We start from the raw sequence: 13678 nt of genomic DNA, 5'->3' as shown, positions 1-13678 counted from the left end.
CCACCTTAAGTCTCTCCTCTCATCTATTTCCTTCACAATTTTTGATAGTGATTTTCTTAAAATACAGTTCTCATCATGTAATTCCTCAATTCAACAAACTCCTTGTGGCTCTCTATAACCCACAGGATTTAGTATCAACTCCACTGTTTACCCCTTAAAGTCCTTCATAATCTGGCCCAAAACTACCCTTCTCGTTTTATTACCCATCACCTTTACACATCCTCTTTAAACAACCTATAATCCAATCACACTAGCCTTCTCAATATTTTTCACACAAGATGTTTCATCTTTCCATCTCTTATGCCTTTAAACAGGTTGGAATACATTCCTTCCTCATTTCTGCCTCTAAAGAATCTCTGGTTTCCTTTAAGGCTCAACTAGAGCAACAACCTCAACAGGCCTTTCTAGATCTATAGATGCACATGTTGTTTTTTGAGGCTAAATGGTAAATTCCTCGAAGAAAAATATTTCATTTTTGTTTTTATCTCTAGCACTATGCCTGTTAAGATAGAAGACACTCAATAAATTCTTGCTAGATTGACATTATTCCCCTCCTGCTCATTTCAAGCAGAAGTTGTTTTCAGACTTTATATTATTTCTGTATATTTATTTCACACTGTGCCTCGAATTTAGTTGGTGTTTAAAAATCAGTATCTATTGATTAAGATCACTAACACCTTTGTTCTAAATAAATTTTCAAAGGGAGCTGGGGGAGGAAAAAAGGGTAGGCTCTGGGAAAGAGCAGTAACATCAAAAGGGAACATCGATAAATATTTTTTCAAAAAATTTATATAAACACCTGCATGCAATGATAAAGAATGAGGAAAACAGATCCAAAAAATATTGGTGAAAAATCATAGGATGACTATCCAGCTCTTGAGGTTATATGTTCAAGCCTAAGAAGGAAACGTGTGGGAAACATCCCAAATTGAACAATGTGGGAATTTGTTTTGCTTGATTCTGATTATTTTTTTAAATGGTTGGTTTTTTCTCCTTTTTTTCTTTATAATGAGGATGAATGGGAGAGAGAGAAAATAAATGCTTGTTAATTGAAAAAATTGGGAAAATTTAGTCACTTTGAAGAAGGACTACAAAACTCTCTAAAACTCCTTGAAGAACAGATTCTCCTTAAATTCTGGCCTCTGTAAAAGATCCTGAAAGGTGGACACCACCCCCATTGATAACTCTCACTAGTGATTGAGCTTCCTATTGAATTAAAGAGACTCATTCAATTCTATTCAAATTCAGCTCAAGCTGGACCCAGCCCCAGCTTGTAGCCAAGGCTTATAAAAGAGACAATCTAAAACCCTCTCTTTGCAGAGGTCCTAACATGCCATGCCATACCATGCCATGCTATGCCAAGGAAACCTCTGCCTACTGGAATAATATTCTCTTTCAGCACTATCCTCTCTTTATCTCTTTCACCTATTTCCCTAACTAGACTTTATGCCTCTCTATCGGGATTTCTCTAAACTTTACTTCTCTGTCAGATTTTGCCACTAAGGATTTCAGCCTTTAGCAAAGGCTGACTTCCCAATGCCAATAATAAATCTCTTTTATCAATCTATCTTTTTAGGGTTTGTAAATTCCTTTATGAAGAATCTCTGTGGACCAGATCATTATATACTTCAACAACAATATGATGATCAATTCTGACGGACGTAGCCCTCTTTAACAATGAGATGAACCAAGTCAGTTCCAATAGAGTAGTAATGAACTGAACCAGCTACACCCAGCGAAAGAACTCTGTAAGATGACTATGAACTACTACATAGAATTCCCAATCCCTCTATTTTTGTCCATCCGCATTTTTGATTTTCTTCACAGGCTAATTGTACACTATTTCAAAGTCCGATTCTTTTTATACAGCAAAATAACTATTTGGACATGTATACATATATTGTATTTAACTTATACTTTAACATATTTAACATGTATTGGTCAATCTGCCATCTGGGGGAAGGGGTGGGGGGAAGGAGGGGAAAAGTTGGAACAAAAGGTTTTGCAATTTTCAATGCTAAAAAATTACCCCCGTATATATCTTGTAAATAAAAAGCTGTAAAAAAAAAAAATAATAATAATAATCTCTGCGCTGCCAGAAGGGGGTTCCAAAAACTCCCTACCCATGCACTAAATCCCAAGGGGATATAGAGGAGCCTAACTTCTCCATTTGGTTCCCTGAATCCCAAACCTGCCACTAGACTTTATTTAACTCCTTGACCACCAGAAACCCTAATCTCATCATTCGGTTCCCTGACAAATTTTGGTTCTTGGAACCCCAAAACCTAAACCTCATCAATAGGATCACAGATTTAGAACTAGAAGAGACATGGAATTGTCATTTTACAGCTGAAGAAAATGAGACCCAAATAGTGATGAACCCAAGATCACATAAGCTTTGGAGTACTAGAATTGGGATTTGAACCCCTTAACCCTGAATCTTTGTCTTTTCACTGTGGTGTGAGACAAAATTCATATCCCATTTTAAACCAAAATGATTTGTATGCCTTGTTTTTCCCCCTTTAAGAAGTTCCAAATTGTTTCACCAGAATTGACAAAAACACCAATGACATAAAAATTCCAACGACTAATTTAGTCATTGGAATAATTGTTTAGTTTTACAACCAAGAGACTTTGGAAGTTATCTAGTCTAACTTCATAAATAATAAAACTGACACTCAGAAAAGTGAGAGCCCAAAGAGTGCCCAGAGCAAAAGTGACAGAGACAAGGATACGAGCTTGGGTCCTTTGGCTCCAAATTCTCTTTTCAAATATTCTCTAAACTAATTCAAAAAAATCTCCCTTTTCAAATATACTTAAGATCATCCCACATCAGTCAATCAACAATATTAAACATCTACTAAGTCCCAGTAGTCCATAAAGGAGTTAACAGCCTATTGGAATTTTCTGTCTTTTTCCAAACTATATGAAAAATAAATAGAAATCATGGATAAAATGTCCACTTTTCCACTCCATGAAAACATAGCATCAATATGTACGGGATCCCAACATGGAGAAATGGGTACAGGGCCGGTTCTCCTTCCCAGGGACAAAGAAGGGAGGAAGATTTAAAATAAGCAACAACATCGAATCTGGGCTAGTATGGCAAATTGGAACGCTGCCGAGAGAGAACTCATTAATCAGGTCAAGAACTGGAGGAAGTCATTAAGGTTAGGGTAAAGATCCAGGAGATCCAGGAAAGATGGATGTGTGTGAATAAGGGGCATTAAAGGAATGGAGAGGTCTGGAACACGGATTTCTGAGAGCATCCCAAGTGTGGACAGGTATCTGAAGACTCAGCTTCCCTCCCCGGATTTTGGGAGGAGTTAAAAAAAAAAAAAAAAACCGCGCTTCAGAAGAAATAGATGGAAATAATCAGTAGTACACGTGTGAGTGGGGGGGGAGGGGCGGTGAGAAAGAGAAGGGCACACCACCTCTGGAACAAGACTGCCTGAAATCCTCCCAGGTGGAGAAGACCTAATTATCTCAGGCAGGTCTGGACGCCTCCAGATGTCCGAGTCCCTAGCGTCTCTCCCCAAGCGAGAGGGGAAGGGGGAGGTGGGGTTAGAACAGGAGGAGAAAGGCGAACCCAGAGCCTCGGAAGACATTTTCGGTCGAATGCAGGGAAATAGAAGGGACACACCTCTGGAAAAGGACTCCCAGAGTGCCAAGCGGGGAGGGCTAACTCCAGGTGTTCGCGGAGCCCGCCTCCGTCCCGGTGAGTGGGGCAGGGCGCCGAGGTCCTATGAGCGTCCGAGGCAGGGAGGTCCCCCGGAGGAGCTGATGTAAGGGGGTGGGGCGGCACGCACAGAGGGGAGGTTTAGGAAGCCGCGGAGGGAGGTGAGGGTGGGGCGGGTCCCGCCCGCCCCGCCCCTAGCGAAGGTCAGCCCTCCCATCCTCTGTCTCCTCCCGCAGAGCGGGCTCCTGGCAGCGTGGGTTCCAGAACGAAACCACTTACCGGTAGGGAGCTCACTGGGACATCAGACAGACTTGTGGTGGAACAGCTGGAACCTCTGTCTCCGCGTGGCTCCCCCGGCATCCGCTTCGGCTGGAACCACTTCCGCTGGCCGACTTCGGGAGATAAGCGGAGCTACGCAGGCGGTCCTTATGGCGCATCTTCCGTGCGTGTGGGAGGCGCCATGTTGTACGGCAACGCTCCCCTGCCCTGTCATCCTGTCTCGTTACCCTGCGTACAGGAAGCATTTAAATTTGAATTTAAAAGTACAAATGCAAAGATTTTTCTGACGGAGGCTTTCTTTTTAGGGAAAAGATTGAAAATAATTTATGAAATATATATATTTAAATATATATATATATAAATATATTATTATATATATATAAATAAATATATAAAAATATATATTTATGAAACTAGTTTGTGATCCTGACTTTTTCATATAGATATATAAGCTTAGAAATATAGACGATTGAGAAACGTGAATTTAGCATTAAAAATAGTGAGTTTAAAGTATCTATAGAACAGCAGCTGGAAATGGGACAATAGGGGTCGCGGATCGTTGAATCCATGAGAGTTAACGGGATCACCAAGTAAAACGGAGAGAAGACAATCTACGACAAAGCACACAGTGTGACCTGGATGAAGATGTAGAAAAAGGAAGCTTGGGAGAGAACCAAGAAAGAGTTGTGTTATAAAGTTTTGGAAGAGAGTATTAAGACAATGATTATTAGGCAGTATCAACCGACAGCTGCAGTGAAGTCAAGAAGAATGAAGACTGAAATTAGACTCGTAATTAAGAAATCATGAGTGAATTTAAGGAGGGCAGTTCTAAAAGCTGAGGTCATAAGGCAGATAATGGAAAATTAAGAAGGGATTGAGAGTCAAGGAAATAGATGTGATTATTATAATTGGCCTCAAGTTTGTCTCAAAGTCAAGAGAACGAGAGGGGATAGATAATACTCAAGATGGAGAGATCAAGGGAAGGTTTTTTTGAGGGTGGGAAAGATATAGGCCCGTTTGTGGGAAGGAGAGAAGCAGTCGGTAGACAAGAAAAAAATTAAGTTTAATGGGGGGAGGGTGATACAGGAAGCAGGCTTCTGGAGAGGAAATGGAATGGAATCCCTCATGCATGTAGAGGAGTTAACTTTGGCAAATAGCAGGACCACCTCTTCATTCCAGATGGAAGCGGATGAGGAGGTAATGGCAGAAGGCATCTGAACTGTGTGAGAGGACAGGAGGAAAAGAGGACGATGTCCGCAAATGGCTTAATTTTTTTTTTTTTTTTTTTTTTGGTAAAATAGAAAGCAAGCAAGGCTCTCAACGGAGAGAATGGGGGTGGGACTTGAAGCTTGAAGAAGGATGAAAAGGTTTGGAAGAGCCTCGGTGGTGAGAAAGACAGTGAATTAATTAGGGAGGTGTAAAAGGATTGCCTGGTTACAGTGAGGGGCCAGTTGAGATAATGTAACATAAATTTATAGTGCATTAAATCATTAGTTTCTTGATTTTTCTTGAATCAAGAAGGGAGAAACCTGGCTGAACTGTTGTTTCTCCATAGCTAGAAGCCCCACTTACCTCTTTGAAAAATTGGATGGGATTTAGGCTGCAGATTGGAGAGGTCTTTCTTATGGGAAAAATTTATTCAGTACTGATCATTTTTGCCACTCATCATGTCTTCTGGAAATAATGATGAGTACCGAAATACCACTGTATTTAGCAACATGTTTATGGGAGTAGCAGTAGGTATCCAAGACTGGTAATATAAAAGGGAAAGAAAGTACTCAAGAGAAGAGGAGGGCATAAAGTTGAATTAATCTACCAAAGGGTCAGGATGAGGAAAGAAAGATAAGAGTAGCTAATGTAGGAGTAATGGCCTGAGAGATAACTGAGGGTTTGAGGGATTGGAGGTCCTAGTCTGGACTAAGAATAGGGTTTAGTTTTGGAAGGTGAAACAAGAGGTGGAATAACAACAGATTGTGAGGAGCAAAGCCAAGATGGTGGAGTAAAGATAAGGACTCCAAACAACTTTAAAATAATGATTCAAAACAAATTCTGGAGCAATAGGACTAAGAAAAGGACGAGGTGAAACAATTTTGCAGCCTAGGAGAATTTGAAAAGTCATCAGGAAAGGCCTCTCTCATCAGGGTTCTGGTTGAGTACAGAAAAAATTATGCATACAAGTGTATTAACAGCAGATTTTAGAGGGAGTATATGTCAGTGGCAGCAGCAACAACTTGAGGGCTCTTAACCCATAGATTGTAAAAGGATCAGAAGGAGTTGACAAGGAGCTTTTTGCTGGCACTGGGTTTTATTTAAAACTGTTTTATTGCATATATTAAGTTGGGACAAAATTCCAGGGTGAGGAAGAGCACTAGTATATTAGAGTATGTCACTGTAGGAAAGCAGGGTCCCTGGTCATATTTTCAGGGCAGAAAAGAATGCTTGTAGTTGTACAGCATTCCATACAGTACACAGTACAGTATACCATAGTACAGGCCAAGAGACAAACGACCACACCTCTCCTGAGATCCTACTACACCAGAAGAACAGAAAACTAACAGACCCACAGAACTAGCTCTAAAAGCAGCAACACAAAAAACTAGAAGATTGGGGAAATTAGCAAATAACAACAAAGAATCTGATCATAGAAAGTTACTATGATGACAGAGAAAATCAAAACACAAACTCAGAAGAAAACAACAAAGTCAAAACTACTATATCCAAAACCTCAAAGAAAAACATGAATTGATCTCAAAACCCAAAGAATTCCTGGAAGAAGTCAAAAAAGATTTAAAAAGTCAAATAAGAGAGGTTGAGGGAAAATTAGGAAAACAAATGAGAACAATATAAGAAAGTTACAGAAAAAGAGTCAAAACACTTGGTAAAAGAGAACCCCCCCAAAAAAAATACTGAAGAAAATAACACTCAAAAAACAATATGCAAATGGGGGAAAAAAAAAAGACACAAAAATCCACTGAAGAGAACTTAAAAAGCAGAATTGACCAACTGGAAAAGATACAAAAGCTCACTGAATAAAATTATTCTTTAAAAATTAGAATTGTTTCTTTCTGACTGCCTCCACTATAAATACAATAAAATAAAGTTAGAAGATCGAAAAAAAATAGAAGAAAATATGAAATATACCACTGGGAAAGCAACTGGCCTGGAAAAATAGATCCAGAATAAATAATTTTAAAACTATTGGAATATCTGAAAGCCATGATCCAAAAAAGAGCCTAAACATCATGTTTCAAGAAATTATGATATTTGGGAATCTACCTGCCAAGGCAAAGTCAGGAACTATATGAACACAACTAAAAAACACTTTCTACACAAATAAAATCAGATCTAATTAATTGAAAAAATGTCAAATGCTCATGAGTAGGCTGAGCAGATACAATAAAAATGACAATACTCCCTAAATTAATCTACTTATTCAGTGTCATACCAATCAAACTTCCAAGAAATTATTTTATAGATCTAGAAAAGATAATAACAAAGTTCATCTAGAAGAACAAAAAGTCAAGAATTTCAAGGGAATTAATGAAAAAATAAAAATGAAGATGGCCTAGCTGTGGTCATCAAAATCATTTGATACTAGCTAAAAAATAGAGTATTCAATTAGTGGAATAAATTAGGTTCACAGGACAAAAGTCAATGACTATAGTAATCTAGTGTTTGACAAACCCAAAGACCCCAGCTCTGGGGATAAGAACTCACTATTTGACAAAAACTACGGAAAATGGAAATTAGTATGACAGAAACTAGGCATTACACCCTATATCAAGATAAGGTCAAAATGGGTTTGTGATTTAGACATAAAGAGTGATATTATAAGCAAATTGGAAAAACAAAGGATAATTTACCTCTCAGTTCTGTGGAGAAGGAAGAAATCTGTGGCCAAAGAAGTACTGGAGTTCATTATTGAACCCAAAATAGATAATTTTGATGATATTAAGTTAAAAGGTTTTTGTACAAACAAATCCAATGCAGACAAAATTAGAAGGGAAGCAATAAACTGGGAAAAAATGTTTACATTAAAGGCCTCATTTCTAAAATATATGGAGAATTGACTCAAATTTATAAGGATTCAAACCATTCTCCAACTGATAAATGATCAAAGGATACAAACAGCCATTTTTCCAGATGAAGAAATTGAATCCATTTCTAGTCATAAGAAAAGGTGCTCTAAATCACTATTGATCAAAGAAATGCAAATTAAGACAACTTACACACATCTCAAATTGGCTAAGAAGACAGAAAAAGATAAAGATGAATATTGGAGGGGACACTAATACATTGTTGGTGGAACTGATCCAACCATTTTGATAGCCCAAAGGGCTATACCCTTTGATCCAAGAGATCATAAAGGAAGGAAAATGACCCACATGTGCAAAAATGTTTGTGGCAGCTCTTTTTGTAGTGGCAAGAAACTTAGAGCTGAATGGATGCCCATCAATTGGAAAATGGCTGAATAAGTTATGGTATATGAATGTTATGGAATCTTATTGTTCTATAAGAAACGATTAGGAAGATGATTTCAGAGAGGCCTGGAGAGATGTACACATACTGATGCTAAGTTGAAAAGAACCAGGAGATCACTGTACATGGCAACAAGAAGATTATATAATAATCAATACTGATAGACTTGGTTCTTTTCAACAATGAGATGATTCAGGCCAGTTCTAACAATCTTGCCCAGAAAGAAGACTGTGGGAACTGAGTGTGAATCATAACATTTTCACTCTTTTTATTGTTTGCATTTTGTTTTCTTTCTCATTTATTTTCCTTTTTGATCTGATTTTTCTTGTTCAGCAAGATGATTGTATAAATATGTCTACATATATTGGATTTAACATATATTTTTAACATGTTTAACATATATTGGATTACTTGCCATCTAGGGGAAATTTGGAACACAAGATTTTGCTAGGGTTAATGTTGAAAAATTATCCATGCATATGTTGGGAAAATAAAAAGCTTTAATAAAAATTTTTAAAAATAAATTATAAGGAAAAATTATTTTTCTAGAACCAAAGATAAAATAGAAATGTAAAGAATCCAACAATCAACTCCTGAAAGAGATCCCAAATGAAAATTCCCAGGAATTTTACAGTTAAATTCCAGAGCTTCCAGGTGAAGGATAAAATATTGCAAGCACCCAGAAAGAAACAATTCAAGTATAGTGGAGCCACAATCAGAATAACATAAGATTTAGCAGCTTCTATATTAAAGGATTGGAGGGCTTGGAATATGATATTCCAGAGAGCAAAGGATCAATCAAAAATCATTTACCCAGCAAGATTGAGTATGATCCTTCAAGGGAAAAAATAGATATATAATAAAATTGAGGCCTTTCAAGCATTCCTGATAAAATGACCAGTGCTAAATAGAAAATCAAATATGAGACTCAAGAGAAGCATAAAAAGATAAGTAGGAAAGAAAAATCATAAGAGATTTAATAAGGTAATACTATTTACATTCCCACATGAAAAGATGTTACTTGTAATCTAAGAACTTTATCAGTCTTAACAGCAGTTAGAAGGAGTCTGAATAGATAGAGGGCATGGAAATGAGTTGACTATGATGGAATAATATGCAAAAATTCATGAATGACTTAGATAAGATGATAGCTAAAAAAAAAATAAAATTAAAGAGTGAAGAGAGAAAAAAAGGTGAGAGAAAGGCAAGGGAAAGGTAGAATGGGATAAATTATCTCACATAGAAAAGACACGAAATAACTTTTGCAGTGAAGAGGAGGATGGGGAGGGTGGCAGACAATGCTTGAACCTTACTGTTATCAGAATTGGTCCAAAAAAGGAATAACATAATCACCCAGTTGGATATAAAAACCTATCTTATTCTACATGGAAGGATAAGAAAAAGAGGAAGGACCTGAGAGAAGTGAAGGTGGATTGGGAGAAGCGGTTAACAGAGAGTCTGTTGAAGAGGGTCAGGGTGAAAGGAGAGAGAAGGATAATTGGCAGGGGGTGGGGAGGTGAGGAAGAACAAAATGGAAGGAGATAAATTAATCGTAACTGTGAAAAAAATTTACAGCAAGTTTTTCAATAAAGGACTAATTTCTCAAATAAATAGAAAACTGCGTTAAATTCATAAGAATACAAGTCAATTCAAGGCAGCTGAGTGGCTATGAATAGAGCACTGGGCTTAGAGTCAGGAATACCAGAGTTTACATCCAGCCTCAAGACATTCACTAGCTATGATATCCTGGAACTTTGTTTGCCTTAATCCACTGAGAAGGAAATGATAAAACAACTTAAGAATCTTTGCCAAGAAAACCCCATGTGGGGTCATAGAGAGTCAAACAGGACTAAACAACTAAATAACTAAGTCATTTCCCAATTAATAAATAGTCAAAAGATATGAATAGGTAGTTTTCAGATGAAGAAATCAAAGGTATTTATAGTCATGTGGAAAAAAATGCTCTAAATCACTATTGACTAAAGAAATGCAAATTAAAAGAACTCTGAGATATTACCTCACACTTATCAGGTTGGCTTTTATGACAAAAAAGAAAAAATGATATGTTAGAAGTAATATAGGAAACTGGGAGCATTAAAACATTGTTGGTGGAGTTGTGAATTGATCCAATCATTTTAGAGAGCAATTTGGAACTATGCCCAAGGGGCTATCTGTAAAACTATGCCTATTCTTTGATCCAGCAATATCACTATTAGGTCTGTATCTTCAAGAAATTTAACAAAATAAAAAAGGAAAAGAACCTATATGTTCAAAAAGTATTTATATAGAGTAATGGCGATGAATTAGAAATTAAAGGGATGATCATCAACTGGAGAATGAATGAATAAATTTTGGTATGTAATTACAATGGAATATTGTTGTGCCATAAGAAATGACAAAGCAGGATACTTTCAGAAAAACCTGGAAAGATTTACATGAATTGAGGAAAAGTGAAGTGAGCAAAATGAGGAGAATAATATACACATGACTATAATATTGTACAGTGATCAAATGTGAATGACAATCTATTTTCAGTAACACAAGATCTGTACATCTGAATGCAGAATGAAGCATACATTTTTTTTAAACTTTCTTTGTTTCTTGAAGGTTTTTTGTCTGGGGGGTTTAACCTGGGGGTTAGTCATATAACATGACTAATATAATATGATTTGCATCACTGCACATGAATAACCTATATCAAATTGCTTGCCTTCTTAATAAGGGAGAGAGGCAGGAAGGATGAAGATAATTTGAAAGTCAACATTTTTTTAAAAAATGAATATTTAAAATGTCAATATAATTGGAAAAATAAAATTTTTGAATTTTTAAAAAACATAGAGATCAGATTAGGGAATTTCAGAGTTCATGAACATGGAGATGGGATATTTGTATATTATGGTGAGATGAAGTATGATGGTTTTCTTTGGAGGCAGCCTTAGTCTCAGTTGAAATAATTAATTACTCCAAAATGCAGCCAGCTGGTAAAAATACAAACGTTTATTTCTCCTTCCAAAATAGCCCGGTTAGTTGAGGCCTAACTCTCTGCTTGAGCCCTTGCAGCTTTGTCCTTGGCTTCTGCCTCTGCTTTCTCCAGCCTCCAGCTCAACTCTGACTTGTGGCTTCTCAATCTCCAACTGAGGCAAGTAGTCTTTTCTTCCAGAGTGTTTTGTCTCAGAGCCCTGTTGATGTTCTGGAGAAATTCTTCCTAGCTCCAAGAGCTTCCTCCATATATATGGTCTCCCAAAGGTTAACTCCTCCTTCTCGAGGCAGGGATTATGGGTTATCTCCCAGAGTGCTCTCTGGTCCTAAGAATTTCAAGGGAGGTGTGAATTCAGACTAAGCCAGCCCTGAATTCTCGTGTGAACTCCATTGAGTACTTAGATACTTATGAGCTCTCTAAAGATGTGAACATAAGCATTGTTCAATCAATTCCACTTAGTATCTTGTTTCAAGTTCTGGCCCAAAATAACTCTAAGATTAAATTAACTCCAATGTCTTTAACACTTTGTAAAGAAATGTCTTAACACTTTAGTAGATTCCAACAATGAAGGGCATGACCATATTGTGTTGTTTAAGTGGGGTAGAGGAATAATTCATGGGAAATGAGCAAATTGATGCACTGGAACTTTAAGGTGTTTGATAGAGGATCAAAATACGTTGAAATGCATATATGAGGGCAAAAGTTGGGGAGGAGAGAAAAATTGTGAACAAGCCACTGAACTCTTGAATTTTTCCCCTCCTACTTCTCTCTTTGAGAAAGCAAGTAAAACAAAAGTCATTTCAAATACATATAGTATTTGAATTAGCCATGGCCAGGAAAACAAAAAGGTATGATTCAATTTGCAATTCCTTCTCTATCTAAAGGCATATGCCACATTTCATCATGACTTTTCTGAGACTATGGTTGGTTTCATTGTGTTAATCATAGTTCCCAAGTCTTTCAATGTTGTTTGTCTTTACATTATTATTCTTACATTGTTCCTCTATGTCTGCTCAATTCACTTTGCATCAATTCATAAGTCTCCTCAAGTTTTTCTCAAACCATCCTCTTTATAATTTCTTATAGTTCAACAGTATTTCATCACAAATATAATTTCTTTGACTATTTCTCAATTGAGTGCTTCTTCATTTTCAAATTCTTTGAAACTACAAAAAGGAGCAGCTATAAATATTTTTATACATATGGGTCCTTTTCCTCTTTTTAAAAAAAATCTCTTTAGGGTATAGGCTTAGTAGTAATATCATTGGGTTAGACAATAGCTTCAAATTATTTTCCAGAATGCCTGAGCAAGTTTACCACCAAGAGTATATTAATATGCTTATTTTTCTATAGCCCCTCCAGTGTTTTTCATTCTTTTTTTTTGTCAACTTTGCCAATATGATGGATGTGAAGTAGCACCTCAGAAATGTTTCAATTTGCATTTCTTTAATTGTTAGTGATTTATGACAATTTTTCATAAAGCTATTAATAACTTGGATTTCTTGCTCTGAAAACTGTCCATTCATTATCCATTTATCAATTAGGATAGGGTTCTTATTCTTATAAATTTGAATCAGTTCTTCATATATCTTAGATATATGAAATGAGATCTTTTTTAGAAAAATTTGTTACAAAGACTAAAAATATGGAATGTTTCCTGAGTTTTCATGTTATCTTTTCACAAGGATATACTAATCTCTGTATTGTTCCAATTTAGTATATATGTTGCCAAAGGGAGCAAGGTTTTGAATTTCTTGCAGAAAGAAGGGGAATATCCTGGAGTTTCTTAGATAATGACTACAAAACTTTTGATTAAGTAATACATATGGATTGAGTGAGGCTCAAAGTAGGATAATTTACTAAGTGGTAATAATAGGAAGAGAATTTGGAAGTGTCAGTGAGGAGAAAGGAATATCTTGGCTAGTGAATTGGGGGCAATATGTTGAAAGTGAAGCCAGGGATAGAAAAGGCAGCTATACTATTATATATAACATGTACTATATTGTTTTTCAATATGTACCATTATACTATATATTATATGTATATATGTGGTATATATTGCTATATACACAATATACTATCATACTATATATATATATATTACATAGGTATGAATATGTGTATAGCTATAGATGGTTATATATATACATACTTATATGAATGTGGACATGTGTATATATTCATGTCTGTGAACATACTATATCAAAATGATCTGGTGAGCCTGTCTTCCCATATGAAAAATAAGGATATTGACCTAAAAT

General features: G+C 36.4%; 1 protein-coding gene and 1 pseudogene across 7 annotated transcripts in view; both read right to left on the bottom strand.

Annotated features, from left to right (window-relative positions):
- The window catches only part of EXD2 (exonuclease 3'-5' domain containing 2), a 42636-nt gene extending 38563 nt beyond the window's left edge, over positions 1–4073 (bottom strand). For 2 of the 7 annotated variants that reach the window (XM_023503043.2, XM_031952800.1), the window contains exon 1: positions 3959–4024. Coding sequence is in view for 1 of the 7 variants with exons in the window: in XM_012549016.3 (XP_012404470.2) it covers positions 3959–4039 (81 nt within the window). In the remaining 6 variants the exon portion in view is untranslated. Of the gene's footprint in view, positions 1–3643; positions 3936–3958 lie in introns of those variants that run through there. The other 5 variants (XM_031952798.1, XM_023503057.2, XM_012549016.3 and 2 more) reach the window with 4 other exon arrangements.
- Positions 4074–13056: 8983 nt separating this feature from the next.
- LOC111720643 lies at positions 13057–13156 on the bottom strand (annotated as a pseudogene).
- Positions 13157–13678: the final 522 nt, after the last annotated feature.

This window comes from Sarcophilus harrisii, chromosome 2 (genome assembly GCF_902635505.1).
Source record: "Sarcophilus harrisii chromosome 2, mSarHar1.11, whole genome shotgun sequence".
NCBI lineage: Eukaryota > Metazoa > Chordata > Mammalia > Dasyuromorphia > Dasyuridae > Sarcophilus > Sarcophilus harrisii.
The sequence above is the reverse complement of the archived record's forward strand: the minus strand, read 5'-3'. Positions and strand labels throughout refer to the sequence as shown.